This window comes from Lynx canadensis, chromosome C1, assembly GCF_007474595.2.
Source record: "Lynx canadensis isolate LIC74 chromosome C1, mLynCan4.pri.v2, whole genome shotgun sequence".
Taxonomy (NCBI): Eukaryota; Metazoa; Chordata; class Mammalia; order Carnivora; family Felidae; genus Lynx; species Lynx canadensis.
In genome coordinates this window covers 41,675,085-41,701,062 of record NC_044310.1, presented here as the reverse complement: position 1 = coordinate 41,701,062, position 25,978 = coordinate 41,675,085, and the positions used below count along the sequence as shown (strand labels likewise).

The 25,978-nt window shown below is 37.5% G+C and overlaps 1 protein-coding gene across 3 annotated transcripts in view; it reads right to left on the bottom strand.

Annotated features, from left to right (window-relative positions):
* Positions 1-25,978, bottom strand: part of ZFYVE9 (zinc finger FYVE-type containing 9) — a 211,604-nt gene that overhangs the window by 93,581 nt on the left and 92,045 nt on the right. For all 3 annotated transcript variants that reach the window (XM_030325988.1, XM_030325990.1, XM_030325991.1), the window contains exon 4: positions 23,778-25,882. In XM_030325988.1, coding sequence (XP_030181848.1) covers positions 23,778-25,882 — 2,105 coding nt within the window. The remainder of the gene's footprint in view (positions 1-23,777; positions 25,883-25,978) is intronic.

The following is a 25,978-nucleotide window of genomic DNA, read 5'->3' as shown; positions in this document are numbered from 1 at the left end:
AAAAAACAAAGATATCTTTTTTTAAAAGCAAGCTAGGGGGCAGCATTATGCAGTTAAACAGAGGAATCTTACCCATCCTTCCCAATATGCCAACAATAGTGTGGAGGGGGGATCTTTTGTTTCCAAGGGAATTCAAGAAAGGCACAGAAGTTAGTTAGAAAAGTGGATGACTTGCCAAGAAACTACCTAGAATGGCAAGAAAATAGGAGTCAGGCAAAGAGAGGCATTTCTGTGGGATCACCCATGCCAGAGAACCACATGGGATCAAATGTAACATACACCACAAAACCACCACCTGACAGTGCCTATGACTGACACAGACAGTGTACCACAACATAAAATAGAAGATTGACCTGGGAATGCTGGCTCTTGTTCTCAAAAAGACAAAGACTATCCTGTAACAAGCTTCACAGGTCATTAGAATTAGTGCCCTAGAAAAGATAGGCAGAATCTAAGAGATTTGAACCAACTGAGGATAGGTTAATAATCCTGGATTTAAAATTACCGGGTAACACTCAATTTGCCTGAAAAGACCAAGATGAAGTTGTTTGCCATGAGTCAGGTTAGTCAGTGTTTCTCAACAAGGGCATCCTTGGCATTTAGCGTGGCCAATTCTTCACAGCACCATTCTGATTAACACGGGATGTTTAACACAGGACGTCCCAGATTATTAAACACCAGCAGCAACCCCAATCACTGTAACAAAAATATCCCACCCCACATTCCAAGCGTCATCTAAGTACCTTCTCCAGTTCTCTGAGCTAGAGGCTCAGAGTCAAAAAGTCAGTTCTAGAAATAGAGAATTACATATTTGCACATACAAACTTTACTACCAAAATATCATGCCATATACTTTTATTATCACAACTAACACAATCTACTACAATCTACTGCATTTATTCAACTTATTCTCCATTTTCCTGAACTAGGATGTAAACTTCATGGAGTAAAGGACTAAAGTATTTCAATACTGATATCACAGTACCTGAAATAAAACAGGTACTTGCCAAATGTTTATTGCTTCCTTGATTATAAAAAAATCATTGCACAAATGAGCATATGAGAAAGAAACATTAATGTGGCCTTATCTGGGAAGGGCAATATCATACACAACTCAAATTTACATCTTCAACAATGACAAACACATTTTAAGCTGTTTATTAATGACAGTGACATCCACTGAGGTCAGTTCCTTTATTTTGTTGTTTATATATATTAAGGTTTATTCTTTGCAATGTAGCGTTTAACGTATTTTTTTTTAACTGAGGTAAAACTGAAACTAATTATGTATGTTTCAGCTGTACAACATAATGACTCAGTATTTATATATATTGCAAAATGATCACAATAAAGTCTAGTTACAGAATTTTTCTTGTTATGACAACTTTTAAGATTTACTCTCTTAACAAATTTCAAATATGCAATACAGTATTATTAACTATAGTTGACATGCTGTGTATTACATCCCCAAGACTTACTTATTTTATACCTGGAGTCAGTACCTTCAGACTCTGTTCAGCCATTTTGCCATTTTACCCTCCACTTACCCTCACTCTTTCCCTGCCTCAGACAACCACTCATCTAACTATGAGCTTAGGGTTTGGGGGTTTTTGGTTTTCTTTTATTTTTAGGGTCTACATATAAGACAGATCATATGGTATTTGTTTTTCTCTAACCATTTGTGTGTTTACATGTAATTTTCTTTAATATGGCACTTTTGGATTCCAATCTCAACTTTATCATTCATTCACTAGCCAAACGACTGAGAATAATTTGAACTCTGTGAGCCTCACTTTTTCCTCATATGTAAAAATGAAATGTTAATATTCTCCTTATAAGGCTTTTATGAAGATAAAATGAGATAATACCTGTAAAATGAAGTACATAATAGGGACTGAGTGAATGATGGTGCCTTTCTTATTTCCCTTTCCTTTTTTTTTTTTTTCTCAACATTTATTTATTTTTGGGACAGAGAGAGACAGAGCATGAACGGGGGAGGGGCAAAGAGAGAGGGAGACACAGAATGGGAAGCAGGCTCCAGGCTCTGAGCCATCAGCCCAGAGCCCCACGCGGGGCTCGAACCCACGGACCGCGAGATCGTGACCTGGCTGAAGTCGGACGCTTAACCGACTGCGCCACCCAGGCGCCCCAACCCCTTTCCTTTTCTTTTCAAACTTCCCACTCATGGCTTTCCACAGGACAAACCTTACTGCAAATTTATGAATAAGCTTTATACTCAAGTACCATTTGTGCCTATTTATACCCCCTTACAGTGTGAATAAAGGTCCTTTACAATTCTTAAAAATTCAAATCATCAGTGTTCACTTATTTCGTCCCCAAATTACAAAGTGGAAAATGTGATATGCCAGGTCTTCAAAAAGCACTATATTTATGACAAAAATAACTGCCTTGCAAAAACAAAAAACAGGAAAGTGCCTGTGACTGACCAATATCCACCTATTCATAAAGACCAATTCTCAAGTACAGAAGAGCTTGTAAAAATTCTCAAGTACAGAAGAGTACTATATCCTTGCTTATTAGCAAATACCAAAACCAGTGCAGTAAGAGCTACAGCAGTTCAGATTACAACTCTGGCTGTATCCAAACACCTGTTCCAACTTAACTATTATTAACCGAAAACAAAAATAATTATTAGGCATTTTAAGAGTATATATCACAGGAAAGGCTAAAAAAGGTCTCTAATTTAACCTTGCAACTTTATTTCTAACCAAGGCTATACAAACAGACACAACACCAGAATTATAAGAAAATAAATGCAACATAAAGTCTTAAATGTGTTTGGAGCCACCAGACTCATTTCTTTTAACATATTATAAATTAGGGGTGCCTGAGTGGCTCGGTCAAAACTCTTGGTTTTGGCTCTGGTCATGATTTCACAGTTTTGTGAGTTCAAGCCCGTGTTGGACTCTGCGCTGGCAGCTGGGAGCCTACTTGGGATTCTCCCTCTCTCCTTCTCTCTCTGCCCCTCCCCTACTCATGCTGTCTTGGTCTCTCTCAAAGTAAATAAATAAGCTTAAAAAAAAAAAAAATATATATATATATATATATATATACACATATATATGTGTGTGTGTGTGTGTGTATGTATATATACACACTGTAAATTTTTTATATATCCTGTTATCTTTAAAAAAATTTTTTAACGTTTATTTATTTTTGAGACAGAGACAGAGCATGAACGGGGGAGGGTCAGAGAGAGAGGGAGACACAGAATCTGAAACAGGCTCCAGGCTCTGAGCTGTCAGCACAGAGCCCGACGCGGGGCTCGAACTCACGGACCGTGAGATCATGACTTGAGCCGAAATCGGCTGCCCAACTGACTGAGCCACCCAGGCGCCCCTATCCTGTTATCTTTTAAATAACACACATTGTCTGTTAAGTTTTACGTATAGGTTTATAAGTGCTAATCTGTAAAAGGCAAGCAATTAAACCATAATCCCCCTTTTTCTTTTTAATGTTTTATTCATTTTTTGAGAGACAAAGAGAAACAGAGTGCAAGCAGGGGAGGGGCAGAGAGAGAGGAGGAGACAGAATCCAAAGCAGGCTCCAGGCTCTGAGCTGTCAGCACAGAGCCCAAAGAGGGGCTAAAACCCATGAACTGTGAGATCATCACCTGAGCCAAAGTCAGACAGTTAACCACTGAGCCACCCAGGCACCCCAAAACATATCCCTTCTTTTTAAACCATATTCTGGCCATTCTGCATTTTTAAAACTTTTTAGTACAGAAATTTTCAATCATATAAAAGTAGACATAACAGCATAACAAACCCTTAATTGCCAGTGCTCAGGTGAAACAATTATTAAAGTTAATCCTCACCTACTTCTCCCTTATTTAATCATTTAAAAATAAATCTCAGATACCATTTCACTTTTTTTTTAATACCTTTATGTAGGCTCCACACTCAACCTGGGGCTTGAACTCACAACCCTGAGATCAAGAGTCCCATGCTCTACCAACTGAGCCAGCTAGGCACCCCAAATATCATTTCATCTTCAAATATTTCAGTGTAAATCTCTGAAACACAGGGACTATTTTAACAGAACAGTACCATTATCACATCTTAAAATATTAATAATTTCTTAATATCAAATATCTGAATAATGTTAACATTTTTAGTAGACAAATTTTTAATAGACTATTTTTTAGAGTAGTTTTAGGTTCACAACAAAATTAAGCAGAAGTTATAGGGCATTCCATATACCCCTGTCCCCACACATTACTAGCCTCTGCCATTATCAACATCTCACATTGTATTCTATTTTACTAAGGTGGAAGTCTAGACGATTGACTTTAGATCTTTCTTCTCTTATATCCAGTGCTGTATTATTATTGTATAACTTTTAATTTTGTTTAGCTTTTTAATGTTATGCTTGAAGCAGAAATCAAAGAGGTCTTTATTTTTTTTTTTTTAATTTTTTTTTTCAACGTTTATTTATTTTTGGGACAGAGAGAGACAGAGCATGAATGGGGGAGGGGCAGAGAGAGAGGGAGACACAGAACCGGAAACAGGCTCCAGGCTCTGAGCCATCAGCCCAGAGCCCGACGCGGGGCTCGAACTCACGGACCGCGAGATCTTGACCTGGCTGAAGTCGGACGCTTAACCGACTGCGCCACCCAGGCGCCCCAAAGAGGTCTTTATACTATGATTAGTGAATGTCTCAAGTCTCTTTTATTATATAGGTTCTCCTTCAAAAATACCTTATTGGAAAAACTGAGTCATTTGTCCTATACTTTCCCACAATATGGATTTCACTGACTGCCTTCTTAGGTGGTGATGTTTAATGCATTTGTCTAACTCTGTATTTCCTATAAATTGATTCCTAGATCTAGAAATTGATCAGATTTGAATATGACTTCTCCTGGGAAGACGATTTCATAGACCCTGAATTATTTTTAATTGAATCAATATTAAGAACCCCTACAGGAATTAAAAAGGAAAAAGAGAATTACCCAGAATTCCACCAATTAAAATTATGTTTTCAATTTTACATGTTCCCTTTATGTACACATGGTTTTATGCCTAAGAATAACTTTCGTAATTATAAACAAAGCAAAACTATGAGTTTGCATTTTATTTTATTCATAGATCATCATAGGCATTTGCCATACTGCTTTATCATATTATATTTTTAATATCTTTTTTTGAGAGGGAGAGAGAGAAAGAGTCCCAAGCAGGCTCCACACTCAGCACAGAGCCTGACATGGGCTCAAACCCATAACTGTGGTATCATGAGCTGAGGTGAAATCAAGAGTTGCACGCTTAATCGACTGAGCCACTCAGGCGCCCCATTATCATAATTATATTTAATGGCTGAGTCAAATGTATATATCATATTTAACTTATCATTATCCAGCTTTGGACAGAAATTATTTCTAATGTGCTTGCTATTTAAAGTAACACTAGGGCTGGGGCGCCTGGGTGGCGCAGTCGGTTAAGCATCCGACTTCAGCCAGGTCACGATCTCGCGGTCCGGGAGTTCGAGCCCCGCGTCGGGCTCTGGGCTGATGGCTCAGAGCCTGGAGCCTGTTTCCGGTTCTGTGTCTCCCTCTCTCTCTGCCCCTCTCCCGTTCATGCTCTGTCTCTCTCTGTCCCAAAAATAAATAAACGTTTAAAAAAATAAAAAAAATTAAAAAAAAATAAAGTAACACTAGGGGTGCCTGAGTGGCTCAGTCATTTGAGCATCCCACACTTGATTTTGGCCCAGGTCATGATCTCACGTTCATGGGACTGAGTCCCACACTGGGCTCCATGCTGACACTGGAGCCTGCTTAAGATATTCTCTCCCTCTCTCTCTCTCTCTCTCTCCCTCAGCTCCTCTCCCCTGGTGTCTCTCTCTAAAAAATAAAAAATAAATTTAAAAAATAAACAAGTAAAAAATAAAGTAACACTAAAATGAACATCTTTTTGTTTTATAGCTCTTGTTCTTTAGGAATTATCTTCCAAAGAAGGAATTATTGGCTCTAAGAATTGATATATATGGTATTTTAAATGTCTAAAAATGCTGATTTCAACTTAACATCAAATTGCAATGAGTATTATCAACATTTTCTATTTTTCACTACATAGGTATAAAATTCCTACCTCTTAATAGCTAATAAATTTAAATATTTCTCTAGTGATTACTCATCCACTTAAGCCTCTCCTTTGCCTATTTATATAATGAAAATGTGATGGTTTTAACAGAAGACACTTTTGTCAGCTGACATTCTGTAACCAACAACCAACTTCTGATTTGTTCTGTCAAAGGAAGCACTGATTTAAGACTGAATATCCTACTCTACCTTTTTCAAATAATTCTCTTCTGGCTTAAAGAAAATTGTGGCCAGGGTATCTGACTGGCTCAGTTGGTAGAGCATGCAACTCTTGATCTTGGGATCATGAGTTCGAGCATCACATTGGGTGCAGAAATTAATTAAAAAACAAAAACAAAAAACAAAAACTGCCACCAACCTAGATGAATGGACAAATTCCTACAAATATAAAACCTGCCATAACTGAATCAGGGAGAAATAGCAAATCCAAATATATCTATAACTAGTAAGGAGATTGAATCAGTAATCAAAAACCTTTCAACAAAGAAATGCTCCAAATAAAACAGCCTTGATTGGTAAATGTTACCAAACATTTAAACAACACCAATCCTTCTCAAACTCTTCCAAAAAGCTGAAAAGGAAGGAACACTCCCTAACTCATTTTATGAAGCCAGCATTACCCTAATACCAAAGCCAAACAAGGCAATACAAAAAAATTATAGAACAATATCCTTTATGAACATCGATGCAAAAAATACTCAGTAAAATACTGGCAAACCAAATTTAACAGTACATTAAAAGGATTATGATCAAGGATGCAAGGATGGTTCAACATGGAAAAATCATGTAATATACCACATTAATAGAATGGAAAGAAATCCACATGATCAATGATACAGAAAAAGCATTAACAAAATCTAACATCTTTATGTGATAAAAACATGCAACACACTAAGAATAGAAGGAAACTACCTCAACATAAAAGGCCACATTTAAAAAACTCACAGCTAATATCATATGCAACGGTGAAAGACTAAAAGCTTTTCCTCTAAGATAGGAAAAATACAAGGATGCACAATTTTGACACTTATATTCAAGCTTAGTATTTGGAGTTTAGCCAGAGCAATTAGGAAAGGTAAACAAACAGGCATTCAGATTGGAAATGAAGAAAATTACCTCTGTTCACAGATGGCACGATCATATATGTAAAAAACACTAAAGATTCCACATACAAAATTGTAAAAACTAATACATTCAGCAAACTTGCAGGATGTAAAGTCAACCCACAAAAATCATTTGTATTTCTATACACTAATAATGAACAAGTCGAAAATGAAATTAAGAAAATGATTCCATTTACAATAGCATCAAGAATAAAATATTTAGAAATTGGGGCACCTGGGTGGCTCAGTCGGTTAAGCATCCAACTTCGGCTCAGGTAACGATCTCATGGTCCATGAGTTCAAGCCCTGTGTCCGGCTCTGTGCTGACAGCTCAGAGCCTGGAGCCTGCTTGGGATTCTGTGTCTCCCCTCTCTCTCTGCCCCTCCCCCATTCACACTCTCTGTCTCTCAAAACTGAATGTTAAAAAAAAAATTAAAAATAAGTAAAATAAAATACTTAGAAATGAACCTAACCAAGGAGGTAAGAGCCTTATGCACTGAAAATAACAAAAGAATGCTGAAAAAAAAATTTAAAGAAGATACAGGGCGCCTGGATGGCTCAGTCGGTTGAACGTCTGACTTCGGTTCAGGTCACGATCTCACCGTTGATGAGTTCCAGCCCTGCATCGGGCTCTGTGCTGACAGCTCAGAGCCTGGAGCCTGCTTCAAATTCTGTGTCTCCCTCTTTCTCTGTCCCTCCCCCCCCTCATGCTCTGTCTCTCTGTCTCAAAAATAAATAAAAATTTTTAAAAAAGATATAAATACACTGAAAGACAATTCATGAATTGGAAAACATTATTGTTAAGATGTCCCTACTACCTAAAATTATCTACAGATTCAATGTTATCTCTGTCGTAACAATCTTCACAGAAATAGAAAAATCCATCCTTAAATTCATATGGAATATTTTTTTAAATTTAAATCCAAGTTAGTTAACATATAGTGTATCATATGGAATCTCCAAAATAGTCAAATGATCTTAACAAAGAAGAACAAAGTTGGAAGATTCTCACTACATGGTTTCAAAATTTACTACAAAGCTACAGTAACCAAAACAGTGTGATATTAGTATAAACACAGACATCAAGAACAATGGAATAAAACAGTGAGCCCAGAAATACAATCTCACATATATATACAAATGATTTTGACTTGGGTGCCAAGACAGTTCAATGGGCAAAGGATAGTGTTTTGAACAAATGGTGCTGAAGAAACTGGATATCTACATTCAAAAGAATGAAACTGGATCCTTACACCATATACAAAAATTAACTCAAAGTGGATCAAAAACCTAAATGCAAGGGCTAAAATTATAAAACTCTTAGAAGAAAGTATAGGGGGAAAGATCATGACATTTGGTTTGGCAATGACTTTTTGGATATGACACAAAAGGCACAGACAGCAGCAACAACAACAACAAACAGGTTGAACATCAAAATTTAAAACTTTGTTGCATCAAAGGCACTACCAACAGAGTAAAAAGAACTTATAAAGAAAATATTTCCAAATCAGATATCTGATAAAGGATCGATGCCCAGAATATATAGAGAACCCTACAACTCAACAACAAAAAAATACTTCATAAAGAAACTACAGCCAGGGCACGTGGGTGGCTCAGTTGATTAAGCAACTGACTCTTCATTTCAGCTCAGGCCTTGATTTCAGGGTCATGAGTTCAAACCCCACAATAGGCTCCACGCTGGGCATGGAGCCTACTTAAAAAAAAAAAAACAAACACTACAGCCAATTTTCCATAAAGACATAATTAAAATAAGAAGTTACAATTTAATGATAATCTACTACATACAGTGTTAGGTAACATTATTTATTACTTTTAAAACTGATAATTCATTCAACAGATTTTTTTTAAGTTTATTTACTTATTTTGAGAGAGAGAGAGAGCGAGCGAGCGCACACAGCAGTGGAGGGACAGAGAAAAGGAGAGAATCCCAAGCAGGCTCTGCACTGTCAGCACACAGCCCAATGCAGGGCTCGATCCCATGAACTGCGAGATCATAACTTGAGCCGAAACCAAGAGCCAGACGCTTAACCAACTGAGCCACCCTGGCACTCCCAACAGATCTTTATTATGTATTATCACCTTCATTCTACGGATGATCAAAGTACCTTGCCTCTGAGATCATGAGGAAGCTAGTTAATGGCTGTGAGTTATTCTAAATCTAGGTGTTGAGAAATATTGATCCTTTTGCTCTTTAAAATGCTCTTCACATATTTCAACAAACTTTCTCAGTGTGAGAAATTACTACTTCTCTGCTTCCCAAGGAGCACAACCAGTCGTCATGTTTTCACACCAGATGACAAAATAAACCTTGAGAAAATTGATCTCTGAAGTTATAAACCAACATATTATCTTTTTTAAAAAAAGATTAAAAAAATATTTTTGAGGGTGAGAGAGCAGTAAGTGCAAGAGGGGGGAGGGACAGAGAGAGAATCCCAAGCAACAAGCAGGCTTCACGCTGTCAGCACATAGCCCGACATTGGGCTCGATCCCAGGAACCATGAAATCATGACCTGAGCCAAAATCAAGAGTCAGATGTTCAACCAACTGAGCCATCCAGGCACCCCCAAACCAACAGGTTATCTTAATGTGCTTGTTACTCAGGGTTCTATGAAGGTTATTCTATATTCACTACCAAAATTCTCAAATGTTAAACAAACTGACTGTAACTCAAGTTATTTAAAAGTAAATTGTGAGTACTTAACATATAATTTTATTTAAAATAAGAAATTGCCATCTAATATAAGAAGTACCAGATATTTTCCAACTTTCTTTTTGAAATAAATATATTTGCTTTGAAAACATGGTATAAATACAGACATTCCTCTAAGAAATGCTGAGGAAACAATATAAAAAACCACCATAAAACCTATTGAATTATTTCATTTTTATCCTTTCAACTATATTTAAAGGAAAAGACCATGTGTTATATAGCTAAGAAAGCACTGATTGGTTCATAGTTCTACTATCTCAGTTTCTTCAACCGGAAAGTAGTAATAACACACTTTTCACATGGGTTTACTAGGAAAATGATACACAAATTACAGAGTATGTACTAAACAAACGTTTATCTACCTTCTGTTTCCCTCTTATCTGGCTGCCTAGGAGCTTTGTGGTCATAAGTCCACATGCTCCTAAAGTGGCCCTTACTAACTTAAGGACCTCAACTTTATGACTCCCTTATTCGGTCCCCACCCCCCACCCCCCAGACCCTCTAAAACCACTGCATACTGCTTTGGAGTGTGGGCTCTGTAAGTCAAAGAGCCTAAGTTTGAATCCTAACTCCACTTACTGGCTGTGTGATTCTCAACAAGTTACTCAATTTTTGTAGGGCAATTTCAGCACTTATAAAATGTGGATTATAACACTAGCTACTTCGTAGGGGGTGTGTGTGTGTGTGTGTGTGTGTGTGTGTGTGTGTGTGTATTTTAAGTTTACTTATTTACTTTGAGGTAGGGAGGTAGAGAGAGGGAGAGAGAGAGCCCCAAGCAGGCTTCATGCTGTCAGTGCACAGCCAGATGTGGGGCTTGAACCCATGAACCGGAAGATCATGACCTGAGCCAAAATCAAGAGTCAGACACTTAACCGAGACACCTAGGTGTCCCTAGGGTGTTATACATATTAAATAAGATACTGTAAGTAGCATTTAGAAAAGTGCCTGGCACACAGTAAACACTCAATAAATATTAGCCATCTCATTATCCTCACTACCACTACCACCACCATCATCATCATCATCTATCTGCTTCCCAACACAAAGCATTTGCAGCTTTGTAATTGTTACTTATTTCACATATTTAAGTTCTGTGATCTATGGAAACATGAGTGGTATGTTTAAATAGAGTAGCTCAGCCATTCTACTTTTTTCTTTCATCTCTTTGGTTAAAAATAGTACACTAAGCATTAAGTATATGCTTGCTAAATGCTTCCATGAAAGAACAAATAAAATGGAAATGGATAGACAGATGGCAACATAGACTAGCCCTATAGAACTTTTGTTGCTTCTCCAATAATTGCTTGTATTGCAAAGATAATGCAACAAGCTCACAATGTCTCCAAAGACAAATACTGACCTTATCCCATGAAGTCAGGACTATACTAGCATAAAATGACTGAAAATTTGATACCTAGTTTCACAAGGCTATCAAAATTTCAATTCTCTAACTAGGTTTTACTTTCCCACTCCAAGGTAACTACCTCTCCCCTCTCAAACCCTCATCATCTATCCCTATTTCATCTCTCTCTGTGTTTATATTTTCTTGTTTTTTAAGTTTATTTATTTTTGAGAGAGACAGAGACAGCCTGAGCAGGGGAGAGACACACAGAGAGAGGGAGAGAGACAGAGAATCCTAAGCAAGCTTTGCACTGTCAGTACAGAGCCTGATGTGGGGCTTGAACCCATGAACCACGAGATCATGACCTAAGTTGAAACCAAAAGTCAGATGATTAACCTACTGAGCCACTCAGCTGCCCCGATGTTTATATTTTCTATATGAAGTATGAGCCAAGCAGATGTAAATTTTTTTCATGCTCTCACCAATAAATCCATGAACCTATCTTCATCTGTCCCCATCTTCTCTTCCTCTCTCCTGTTGAAGACCAAACCCTAAACATGTCATAAATCTTATCCGTTTGGCCTTCTCAAGGATTTTTCTCTTCCTCTGATCCCTTTTCTTCTAAAACAACCTGTCTATAGAATCATTCATTACATTAAATACAATAGTAAATATCTCCTATCCTTAAAAAAAAATTCATCTATAACCACCATCTTCACCTAGTAAGTGTTCCAATTTTTTTTTCTGTTCTCCCTCACAACAAAACTTCTTGAAAAAACCATCTCCACTTCCTTACTTCTCATTCCATATTCAACCCATTCCCCATTTTCAACCCATTCTGGCTTCTGTATCCACAGCTCTACCAAGTCTGCTTGTATCAGAGTCTGATGCAGACAAGTCCATTGGTCCCTTTCCTGTCCATATCTTATTTACCTCCCATCAGCACTTTATATAGGTGATAACCCCCTCCTCTGCCAAACTATTCTTCTTTTGAGTTTCAAGACACCACATTTTCTTGGTTTTCTGCCTAACTCTCTGGCCATGCATTCTCTGTCACTTGTATTAGGTCTTCCTCCTCTGCTTGACCTCAATGGCTCAGCCCTGGGCCCCTTTTCTTCCCTCTGTAAACTCTTCCCTAGGTAAGCTTATCCATTCCCATGGCTTCTCACTGTATTCTTCACATGACCTGCAGAACACTACATGAGCTATTCCCTGACTTCCTCTCCACACTCTTTTTATGGGACTCTTCCCTTACTATATTTTAACCATACTGGATTCCTTTCAATTTCTTGTATAGGTGCCTTCCTACCTTGGCCCATGCTGTTCTCTCTTCCTGAAGCATTCTTGTCTCTGTACTTTGAATGGCTGACTCCTCAACTGTCATGTGTCATCTAAACGGTCATTTCTTGGGGCTCCTGGGTGGCTCAGTAGGTTAAGTGTCTGACATCGGCTCAGGTCATGGTCTCACAGTTCACGAGTATGAGCCCTGCACTGGGCTCTGTGCTGACAGCTCAGAGTCTGGAGCCTACTTCGGATTCTGTGTCTCCCTCTCTGCCCGTCCCCTGCTCACCCTCTGTCTCTCTCTCAAAAATGAATAAACATAAAGAATAAAAAATAAACTGTCATTTTTCAGAGGACTTCCCAGGTCCCCTTCCCCCTCCATCTTTTATATTATCCCTCCTTGTTCATTTCCTTCATAGTCCTTATCACAATTTGTAATTATACATTTGTTTGCTTTTGGTTATTCCCACTAATCTTTACATAAGGGTAGGGATCATAATGTCATTAGTGTAAATTCAGCACCCAGCATAGTGACAGACAAATAACAAGCACACAATATTTAAGTAAATTAATGATCTGGCACTCACTTATTCATTCATTAACAGATGTTTGTTGAACAATTTGTAAGTGACAGGTACTGTGGGGCCTAAATGCTGGGAATAAAAGATAAATCAGAATCAATAACACGATCCTTATAGTACAATGAGAATGACAGAGACAGTACTGTGTGACAAATGCTATGACATGGGTGAGGTGGACTTTCAGCCAACACAATTTTTTGAAGAATGTGAATGGAAAATATTGCCCTAACTTCATTAGAAACCAAGTTTAATCCAAAAGTTTTTCCTGTTTTACCATGCTGGAATGGTTCAAATCACAATGTGAATAATAAGACAAGTTTTTAGGCAGAGTATGAGGAAAACTGAATTACCAAGGAATATTCTATTTTTAAAGTAGCCATTTCTTACTGTCCTATGTATTGGTTTCCATCAACAGGTAAGTAAATATGAAATCAGGAAAATAAACTTGTTTTGGGTTGAATTGTCTTTAAATAAGAGAAACACGTGAATAATTTAAAATATTTCTGGGGTGGGGTGCCTAGCTGGCTTAGTTGGTTAAGCGTCCAACTTTGGCTCAGGTCATGATCTCATGGTTCATGAGTTCAAGCCCTGTGTTGGGCTCTGTGCCAACAGCTCAGAGCCTGGAGCCTGCTTCAGATTCTGTGTGTGTGTGTCTCTCTCTCTGCCTGTCCCTGTTTGCACTGTGTCTTTCTCTCTCTCAAAAATAAACATTTAAAAAAAATCTAAAAATGAATAAATAAAATATTTCTGGGGTACCTGGGGGTGCTGTCAGTTAAATGTCTAACTCTTGATTTCAGCTCAGGTCATGATCCCAGGGTTTGGGATCAACAGGATTGTCAAGATCTGCACTGAGCATGGAACCTGCTTAAGATTCTCTCTCTCTCCCTCTGCCCCCTCCCTGGTTAACACTCTCTCCAAATGTCAACTGATGAATGGATAAAGAAGATGTGGTATATATATGCAATGGAATACTACTCAGCAATGAAAAAGAATGAAATCTTGCGATTTGCAACAACGTGGATGGAATTGGAGGGTATTAGGCTAAGCGAAATAAGTCAGTCAGAGAAAGATATCGTATGTTTTCACTCATATGTAGAACTTGAGAAACTTAACAGAAGACCATGTATGAAAGGAAGGGGAAAAAAATAGTTACAGAGAAGGAGGGAGGCAAACCGTAAGAGACTATTAAATACAGAGAACAAACTGCTGGTGCGGGAGAAGGGAAAATGGGTAATGGGCACTGAGGAGGGCACCTGCTGGGATGAGCACTGGGTGTTGTATGTAAGCGATAAACCACAGGACTCTACCCCAAAATGAAGAGCACACTGTATATACTGTATGTTAGCCATCTTGACAATAAATTATATTTTTAAAAAATGTTTAGGGGTACCTGGGTGGCTCAGTCAACTAAGTGTCTGGCTCTTGATTCTGGCTCAGGTCATGATCCCATCGTTCATGGGTTCGAGTCCAGCATCTGGCTCCATGCTGACAGTGCAGAGCCAGCTTGGGATTCTCTCTCTCTCCCTCTCTCTCTGCCCCTCCCTTGTTCATGCACACAGGTTCTCTCTCTCAAAATAAATAAATAAACTTTAAAAAAATTTCTCATCCAAAAACTTGTAACTATGTATGGGAACAGATATTAACAACTTACAGTGGTGATCATTTCACAATATATGCAAATATTGAATCATTATCTTATACACCTGAAACTAACACCATGTTGTATGTCAATTATACCTCGATTTTTTAAAAAAGACATGGAGGAAATGTAAATGCATATTACTAAGTGAAAGAAGCCAGTCTGAAAAGGGTACATAACTGTATGATCCCAATTATAAGACATTCTGGAAAAGGCAACAGGAACAGTAAAAAGATCAATGAGGGAGCCTGGGTGGGTCAGTCAGTTAAGATTCCAATTTTGGCTCAGGCCATGATCTTGAGATTCGTGGGTTCAAGCCCCGTGTCAGGCTCTATGCTGACAGCTTAGAGCCTTGAGCCTGCTTCGGACTCTGTGTCTCCCTCTCTCTCTCTGCCCCTCCCCTGCTCGCACTCTGTCTCTGTCTCTCTCAAAAATAAATAAACATTAAAAAATAAAATTAAAAAAAAACCAAAACCCAGATCAGTGATTGCTGGCTGTTCCGATGGCAGGAAGGAAGGCACGCATAAGTGGGGCACAAGGGATTTTTAGGATAGTATAATTACTCTATAGGATACTATAATAGGACACATATTATGCATTTATCAAAACCCACAGAACTGTACAACACAAAGAGTGAAGCCTAAAGTAAACCACAGCATATATTTCTTTTATAGGACTTTAGTTAATAACAATGTATTGACATTGGTTCATCAATTTTAACAAATGTACCGCACTAGTGGCAAGATGCTAATAATGGGGTCAACTACAGGTATGTGAGAACTCTGTACTTTCTGTTCAATTTTTCTGCTCTAAAAAAATAGTCTATTTGGGTTTTTTTGTTGTTGGTCGTTTTTTGTTTTTTTTTTTTTTAAGTTTATTCATGTTGAGAGAGGGAGAGTGCAAAGAGCAGGGGAGGGGAAGAGAGAGAGGGAGAGAGAAAATCCCAACAGGATCTGCATTGCTATCACAGAGCCCAGTGCAGGGCTTGATCTCACAAATCGCGAGATCATGACCTGAGCCAAAATTAGAGCTGGACACTCAACTAACTGAGCCACCCAAGTGCCCCTGTCTATTTGTTTTTTTAAGTGGGTATGTCTAGTAAGCTAAACTAGGGACTAGGGATATGTAGAAGTAGACAGAAGATTGCCATCATAAATATTACTTTTTTTTAGGGTTTATTTATTCATGCTGAGAGAAAGAGAGAGAGAGATGGGGGGAGGGGCAGAGAGAAAGGGAAAGAGAGAGAATCCCAAGCAGGCTCTATACCATCAGCACAGAGTCCAACACAGGGCTCCATCTCACAAACCATGAGACCATGACCTGAGCCAAAATCAAAAGTCAGATGCTCAACTGACTGAGCTACCCAGGCGACCCAATATTATTTTATTTTATTTTTTTATTTTAAAGTAATATTAAAATACACTGTATTTTAACTATGTTGGGATTAAAACATTTTAAAAAGTGTGCCATGAACTGAGGAATAGGATTATTGATGCCTGGGTTCCAAAATAGGTAAAGTAAATCTAATATGAAATAAAAGAAATTTCTGCCCTTGTAGAAATGACAAAGCACACGGCACATCCTAGAGCTCTCAGAATGAAAACTCTTGTAATACCTGGATGAAGTCAATATTGACAAATGCCCTTGGAATCCTGCTAAAACATTACATAGGATATAATCAAATTTGGTATCAGGCAAGTTTGTCATAACTTGCATGCAACAGGCACTAGTCATTCAATTAAAAAGGTCTTAATTGAAGACAGTTTCTGTGACTTATTCTCATGGCATTATACAGAGAGACACTGTTATAAAGAGAGTCTTACATGCTTGAAATGATCAACATGTACTTTAACACTGGCACATAACAAGGTGACAAGGGAAAGATTCTCTTATTTAGCTGCCTTTTACAATATAACATTCATTTACAAATATTTAACATTTCTGTAACCTCTATTTACAGTAAACAAAGTTGAAAATCTTCAATTCTGTCAAGATTCCTTGACCAAAGTCAGAGCATAAAATAACAGAGTGACAGCATAAACAGACATGATTTTGTGTATCTTGTCATCTTAGGTTTATATACTGAAAAATGATTTTCCTATGATTAAAATAAGCAACATTGAGTGCCTGGGTGGCTCAGTCGGTTGAGCGTCCGACTTCAGCTCAGGTCATGATCTCACAGTCTGTGAGTTTGAGCCTCGTGTCGTGCTCTGTGCTGACAGCTCAGAGCCTGGACCCTGCTTCAGATTCTATGTCTCCCTCTCTCTCTGCCCCTCCCCTACTCATGCTCTGTCTCTGTCTCAAAAATAAATAAAAACATTAAAAAAAAATTTTTTTTAAATAAACAACATCAAATTTTTTCATGCTCTGGAATAATATTCTTTTACCCCAGATAGAATCATAACATTGTAACTCTTCCCTAATATTTCAGGTGAGTGTAATTGTTAACTTCTAAAAAATTATTTTTAAAAATGGTTTTATTCAGTATTAAATTTGAAGTTATTTTAAATGATATTTTAATTCTTTAAAGTATATTTTCACTTAAACTAAAAATATGGTATAATGACATAAATATCAAAATATTATATAGTTCTGTTACATATCTTTATAGATAAAATTACTCCACAGGGTGCCTGGGTGGCTCAGTTGGCATCTGACTCTTGATTTCGGCTCAGGTCATGATCTCCAGTTTATGGGTTTGAGCCCCACTGCCAGTGCAAAGCCTGCTTGGGATTCTCCCTCTCTCTCCTTTTCTCTGCTCCTCCCCTACTCACATGCTCTCTCTCTCTCTCAAAATAAATAAACTTTAAAAAATAAAATAAAATTACTCCTGACATTACTGACTACATATTCAAATTAAAAGCAAAGCTAGATATTGACTGTATTTGCCATTTTATACATAAACATATGTATTATATAAATTATATAAACTTACAAAATATTTATATAATATACAAATATAAAATTATATAAAATGCTTTATAATTACATTTGTAAATACTCAATATATGTTAAGTATCCATAATCCCTAATCCCAAGTGTCTGAAACAGGGAAGCTTTTTAGAACTATATTAAAAATTAATCTAGATCGGGGCGCCTGGGTGGCTCAGTCGGTTAAGCGTCCGACTTCGGCTCAGGTCACGATCTCGCGGTTCGTGGGTTCGAGCCCCGCATCAGGCTCTGTGCTGACAGCTCAGAGCCTGGAGCCCATTTCGGATTCTGTGTTTCCTTCTCTCTCTCTGACCCTCCCCCATTCATGCTCTGTCTCTCTCTGTCTCAAAAATAAATAAACGTTAAAAAAATTAAAAAAAAATTAATCTAGATCATTTTTCAATATGTCATTTTGACATTAGACATGTCATCAAGCTATTTTTTTTTTTAAACTGTGATAAAGATCACATGTCCCTAAAGGGATCTTGAAGAAATTAGTATGAGAAATGAATCAAAAAGGAAACAGTAATTGCAAAAAAAAATGCTCACTGTAGCACACTTAACTGACACTTTGACAAATAGCATTCCAGTCTAACAGAGATGACTTCCAGAAAACACACTTTCAGCACAGTACGCTTCAAAATGTTTAATGATGGACTCTTCCCACATAGTGACCTTAGCTAATCAGTATTTAGTAATAATTTTACAGAGATAAATCAATGCTAGCACAATCTTTCCATTTCCTTTTCTATTTTTTTTAACCACAGAAATTCATATAAGCTCTTTAAGAGCTGCAAGGAAACAGAAATAAAGTCTATGCAATCTCCTCCTTTTACAGAAGAGGAAACAGAAGCCCACAGCTCTTTCATACTCATTCCAGTATTCTTTTCCACATTATCTACATTACAGTTCTCTTCTCTGTTCCATCTATTCAAATCACTAATGCAATAAAAAATTGTCTACTCAAGTTATACTTTTAAAGTCAATTACAATGAAAAAAATAATTGTGAGTAAATTTGAATGGTATATAATACTGCCACCCTCCTCCTCGTCCAATGACTTGGTGCCCATATTGTTCTTTTTCTATTTTGTAGGTCAAGACCTGATAGGTAAAATCCTAAAATCCTGCTACTCTACCATCACCTGATAGCACCAATCACTCAGAATTTTTGTCTTTCTTATAAATTCAAATACTCAAATTCCCAGTCCTTTACTCCTGCCCCAAACTAAGTTAACTCAAAGACAATGACTTATATTTCTAGTAAGCAATTCAAGTACAGATAAATTTTGCTGCTGTGTCCAGTGTGGTAGAGCATCAGGCTTTGGAGTCCGACAGATTTGTCTTAAAATCAATGCATTCTCATTATCAAACTCTGAGGATTTAGGCAAATTACTTAACCTTTCTGAGGTGCATTTTTCTCACCTGTAATTATATCTCAGAGAATTGTAATATTAAACTAGATAAGCCTAGCATAAAGTAGAAGTATTCAAAATGTTATTCTAGGGGCGCCTGGGTGGCTCAGTCGGTTAAATGTTCGACATGGCTCAGGTCATGATCCCAGGGCTCATGAGTTCCAGCCGCACGTTGGGTTCTGTGCTGACAGCTCAAAGCCTAGAGCCTGCTTCAGAATCTGTGTCTCCCTCCCTCCCTCTCTGCCCCTCCCCTGCTCACACTCCATGTCTCTCTCTCCCTCAAAAATGTATAAACATCAAAAAAAAATTTTTTTTAATGTTACCCTAATTTCATCTTTCACATCATCTCAAACAAATACAAAATATCCAGGTAATAATTGCCAGTTAAACAGTTATACTTATAAAAAATATTTTTACACCTGCTTCTGTTAAATAGTAAATAGAGCAGTCATTAACCAGCTGGCACCAAATAAATAATAACTGGACACATCAGTGATAAATGATAAAGTGTGACAAAGCCTTGAAAATGACCAAACAGAAGATAAACAGCTTTTTTTTCTTTTAGAAATTCTTCTTCACTTTAAAAACTCCTCTTTCCTTTACTTTTTTTTTTTAAATGTTTATTTATTTTTGAGACAGAGAGAGACAGAGCATGAACAGGGGAGGGGCAGAGACAGAGGGAAACACAGAATATGAAACAGGTTCCAGGCTCTGAGCTGTCAGCGCAGAGCCCGACATGGGGCTCGAACTCACGGACCGTGAGATCATGACCTGAGCCGAAGTCGGACACTTAACCGACCGAGCCACCCAGGCGCCCCTTTCCTTTACTATAAAACTCAATGTTTTCTTAGGCCTTTGAAGTCAAAGTCAAAACATTAATGGGAAATGGAGCTTGACAGAGGATGAAGTCAGTGATTATTTGACTGGAGTCAGTGATTTCCACAGGAAATGAATATGGGTTTATAATAATGGTGATAATTTGAATTTAAAGGGCACCTTTTGGGGAAAGAGTTCTCTGTATTCTTTCTACTCTATAATTTATCATCTATCATACAGGAGAAGAAGGGATTATACTGCTATATGGAGCAATTGTCTAAATTAATGTGTGAAATCATAAAACTCACATTTGCTGAGCATCTTAGAGTGTGACATACTTTTCCAATTAACAATGAAGACTGGAATCCAGATACTCTGATCTCCATTACAGCAATACAGAAATAAACTGCAACATTTTAACACTTTCATAAATTCTAGTTTAATTATTTTATATTTTACTTAATTACATTTAACCAAGATGAATGTTATAACAACTCTGCTGCTTATCAAGAATTGAATATAGGGGTGCTTGGGTGGCTCAGTCACTTAAGTGTCCCAACTTCAGCTCAGGTCATGATCTCATGGTTTGTGAGTTCGGGCCCCACGTGGGGCTCTGTGTTGACAGCTTGAAGCCTGGAGCCTGCTTCTGGTTTCTGTGTCTCCTTCTCTCTCTCTGCCCCTCCCCTGCTCGTGTTCTGTCTCTCCTTCTCTCTCTCAAGAATGAATAAACATTAAAAAAAGAATTTAAAAAATTTTTTAAAAATAGGGGTACTTAGGTGGCTCAGTCAGTTAAGCATCCAACTTGGGCTCAGGTCATGATCTCGTGGTTCATGAGTTCAAGCCCCGCATTGGGCTCTGTGCTGACAGCTCAGAGCCTGGAGCCTGCTTCGGATTCTGTGTCTCCCTCTCTCTCTGCCCTCCCTAGCTCACATTCTGTCTCTGTCTCTCTCAAAATATAAATAAACATTCAAAAAAAATTTTTTTAATTAAAAAAAAAGAACATAAGCTTTAAACTATGCTAAATAATTTCCCATGATGTTCTATTAACTCCTTCTATCATATGTATTTTTATCTCGTCCCATTCTTTTGTGAATTTATTTCCCTTTTCCACCTGTACTTTTCCACCTGTACTCTGATGTGATCTCATTTATCTCACACACTTTAGAACCTTGCCCCATAAATTATACCTACTTTTTTATATTGCCCTCTCAAAATAGTCATTTTGTAACATGACTTTCCTGACTCCCTCTGCCATTCTTAGAAAAATTAAGCTCTTATCCCTGAATGATCCTAGATTATTTTCTTCATACCACTAGTATAAATGAAGAGACATGCTGGAAGCGGTATGACTGAAAGAAAGGGTACCAGGGCTCTTGCAATATTCAAGCTATGAGATCCTAGGCATATTCCTTGACCATTCTGAGCCTCTGCTTCTTAATCTATCAAATAGGGAAAAATTAACAACCCATTCTACACGGGTATAATGAGGATTAATGAGAACAAATATAAGGCACATATAATTGGCTTTTAACACAATGTATATACTTTGTTGTAGAATGGTCTGTTTGTCTGTCTACTCAGATCCGTGGTTCACAATTTCTTTTAGAATTTTTTTAAACTCCGGGAAATCCAAATAGTCCTCTCTCAACTTACTGAAATCAGCGCCCTTGATTACAAACTCCATGAGGTCAGTGAAGTCATATATTGCAATTTTTGTATCTCTGCATCTCCAATATCTAGCCCAGAACCTTTGATATATTAGATGCTTAATATATGCTCATAAGAGCAGAGTATTAAGCTATAGGTATTAAGTAGAGAAATTACCGGGTATGCAAACTAAATTTCTTTTTTCAGCAGTGAACAATATTTTACAAAATCACATTGTTTGGGGTATTTTTCTAGCTATTTCCCCAGTATAATCTCATTAGTAGCTAGAAAAAGTATACAATTGTTTATAAGTTCTTTTCTTCCAAGAAGTTCAAGGATTTTTACAAACATTTCTCATCAATCCCTAGAACATCTCTGATGTAACTGGAGGTAAAAAGGAAAAAAACCAGAATATGAATCCATAATCCACGTGAATTCCTAAATTCATAAATTCCACTCAGCAAAACTTCCAGCTAATTTTTCAATTTGTGAACATTTTGCCACCATTTCCTTTCTAAATCCACCTGAGTTACCTATTTACTCATTACATCTGGATATGCTGGTCTGGAACATTATTATTTGCTCAAGAAAGCAAAATTTTCAGAAAGTATTCTACAGAGTAAGTGACACACAGAACTACATAAAAATGACAACTCTAATTCCTTAATAGAAAACTGATTGTTCAGGCTACTGAGTTTATTTCAGACTACAAGATATTTAAGAATTAAACAAACTATTTTCTTCAAATTTTAATAATCAGAGACCAGTAGCCCAATCACAGCTTTAACTTCTTTCTGCTCCCCATCATTTTGTTCTTTTGTACCCTTTCTGACTGCCCAGCCAGGAAACATTCTCTTCCTTCTCCATATTAACAGAATCCCACTTGTGTTCAGGCAATATTGGGCTCAGCCCCAGAGGATGAATCATGATTCATCTTAGCCAATCAATTCTGTTCCCCTTTATCAATAATTGGTATAAAATTGGTCTAGACCTGACCAATAAACTGAAAGAAGTTGCCAGGGATTTTTTCCTCCTTGATGAGACTGCAGCAAGAATAGGCTCGTTTGACCCCAACCAATTTCCCTGTACTTGAGAAGCTGCCAGGTTGAACTTGATGCTTACAGCTATGCCACTCTCTTAAGATCATGAGTGGAAGACCAAGGAAACTTTAGAGATCCTCACTCTACGCCCAGACATAAGTGAGTCTCTATCTTCAGGCTTCCTGTTACATGAAATGCTGTTTTGTCTAAATCACAAAGAGTCAGATACCCCGTTCCTTGAAGGTGAAAGCATCCTAATTAGCACAAACAGATCAATAAATCAGGCAAGAAGGGAAGTAGAGATTAATTACTGAGCACTTACTATTACATCTGTAATCTCATTTAATCTTCACAAAGCCAAATGAAAATTACTAATCTTTTGTTTTGTTTTTATAAAAACTAAAGCTTAATAAAGTATAGTTAAAAAATAACAAAGCTAAAATTGGAATCCATACCTGACACCAAACTTCGCAGTCTTTTTAAAAATATAAAATCCCTTCCTCCTAGTTCATAGCTCTTGTTAAAAAGACAAACCAGTAAGTTGATATGTTACAGCGAGGAAACTTAGGGAGACCTAAGGAATACCAAGTATTCTTACAACCTTGTCATAGGATCTGCAGCCCTCAACTCTATTTTGTATCAAAGTTAAAGGGGGAAAAAGACAAAAATATGTGTATATGTGTATAAAAAGTTCCAGAATGTCTAGTAGAGTGGCCAAAATCCTGTAACAAAAACTAGGATGGATTTTAAGTGTAATATTCAATTTTTCAAAAATTGAAAAAATATGAAGTTAACTACAAGTATTTCTTAAACCAAAAAAATAACTTCCTTATTTCAAACTATTCCATTAACCAAGTATCTATCAATATAGAAACCACAAAGTTAACACTTCCTCAATTCTCATCTGTTCACGAAAAGTGATTCAGCTTAAATCTTGGCAACCAAAAAAATTATATAAATACTAAGATTCAATGAGGTCATTTTTTATTTAGAAATTTACTAGAACTGGGTGTTCCAGGCTATTTATAATGTCATCTCAACCAGAAGTATGTTCACCTTATATTGTCTTTATTAATTTCTAATTGAGCTTAATAAAATAGGCATGCCACATTTGTGACCTGAAACACACACAACTTACCTTCCCACATGCTCTGCAATGATGCCTCCTTTTGGTGAATGTGAACCTGGCTTCACATTTCATGCAATTTGGAGCCTGAGAATCTGGTACCCACACGGGAGCCACCTCACCCAGAGTAGTAAATGGCTTCCTGGCAGAAATTCCAAACTGACCAGCTCTGAGATCATTATCTGGGCTTTCTGGAGCTAATGCAAGGCACGGTCTACTGGATATCCCAGACTCGTAGCTTTCTAAATGTTCCCCATTTGTATCAGCAATAGTGATGTTTCCTAAAGAGGAACTGCATACATTGGTTGTTGAATTTTCCCCTAATTTTGCTTTTCCAAGAACATCATTTTTGTTTTTAATATTATTTCCACTATTTGTAGGAAGGTCATTTTGTAAGTGGTCAGACAATGGCTTTGGAATTTGAAGTTTAAGATTAGAAGGTTGCTTGGGTCTTGCACCACCAAAAGGAACACTGATAGACTGCAGGTTTGCTACTATCTTAGGTGAAGATTGCCCAAGCACTGATGGAACTTGGCTACAGAAACTGTGTAAATAATTTTTCTTCATTAGGTCACCAGTGCTGTTTAAATGTAGACCACTCCCTTCTGTGGCTTCATTTCCTCTCTGTTCATAAATATTTGAGTAGCATTCTGATTTGCTCTCTTCTATTTCCTTTTCTTCTGTTACTGAATCTTCTTTGGAGGGTAAAGTCTTTGGAACAAAACAAACAACTGGGCTCTGCATTCCATAGGAATCACAATTAGATACAGAATTTGCTGCTGGTGTATCCATAGTGGAGAAATCACATCCTTCACTTTCATTCATGCAAGTTCCTTTTAAATCTAGACCTGCTTCAGCCATTCTATCACACTCTCCTCCATTATCACTGTAAATGTCCTCAGGCTGATTCATCTGCAGAAACTTCTCATTTTCTTTATTTATTTGGCTGTCATTCATATCATTTAGCTTAGTCAATTTCCAATTAGTTATCTCCTGAGAATCAGAGAAATGCTCTGTCATATTAAGAAGTTCTGTAGTGTCAAGTATTTCTTCATGTTCACAACCTTCCTTTTCATCAGCTCTAACTTCACTGGACACAAGGCAATCTGAAAACTGTTCACAGTTATCATCCCTTCCAGACCCATTAGGCATGTCTGTTTTGAGAAGCAAAGGTAAACCAGGTCGGATGGATTCTTCAGTTGTTCTCTCCTCTGCTGGCTCTTTTGTCATCAAAATCCCCTCACTCAGATGGGAAAAGGAGTTTGGACTCCCTAGATCTGTCCTAGCAGAGCTGGTTTTGCAAGTGAGAACCTCATCTGGTATACAGTTCTCTCGCTCTTTAGCAGCAGAACCTTCTTCATCTGTTCCCTGGGATGGGATTACTGAATCAATTGTTAAACTTGTAATCACAGACATGGAGGGATCTCTACCTATATTTTCATCATCCTTTAATTGTGAGGAGGAACAGACACTGGCTAGATTATCAGATGAAGTAGTACACATATGTTTAACAGAATCCCCCACTGCACTTGGTCTATTCAACAGATCCATTTGTTTCTCTGAATTCATATCTTTTCCAGTGGACCCATTTATACTAAAACTAAATTGATCAGTTTGTCTGCTTTCATCATCCAGTGAACAGCTAAAAGCATCCATGAGGGACTGACTATTGTAATTATTACAATCCTGCAAATCGCTCTGTAATGTCCTCTTATCACAATTATGCATGACGGCTACAACAAGAACATTCTTCTCATCTGGCAGACAAGCTAGATTTCCACATTTTTTTTCTCCCACTTCGACAGCACTGCGTTGATCATCTCGATTACAGTTCCTTTTAATTAACTGATCTTCTGCAACGGCATTTTCATCAATCCACATTGTGTTAATCTCTGGATTCAGAGGATACTCCTGTCCATTTGCACAATGGTCCTCTCCCTCTGTGGTCAAAGAAGCTGAATGAGCCAGAGAGAAGACTTTCAATTGTGGCTGTGACTCATTAGAAACTGCAGGTTCATTCACACTGGCCAATGCAGGGTTAAATGATAGTCGGTGAGAAGGGGAATCTAGAATCTTATTCCACTTGGTATCCAATAAAATAGGAGAAACTGTTTCATCTGAAAAAATAATTACAATAAGTTTGCTGGTGACACTGTAAAAGCTAGGACTCAGTTAATCAACTACATTTGCAAATACTCTGAAAATAAAATATT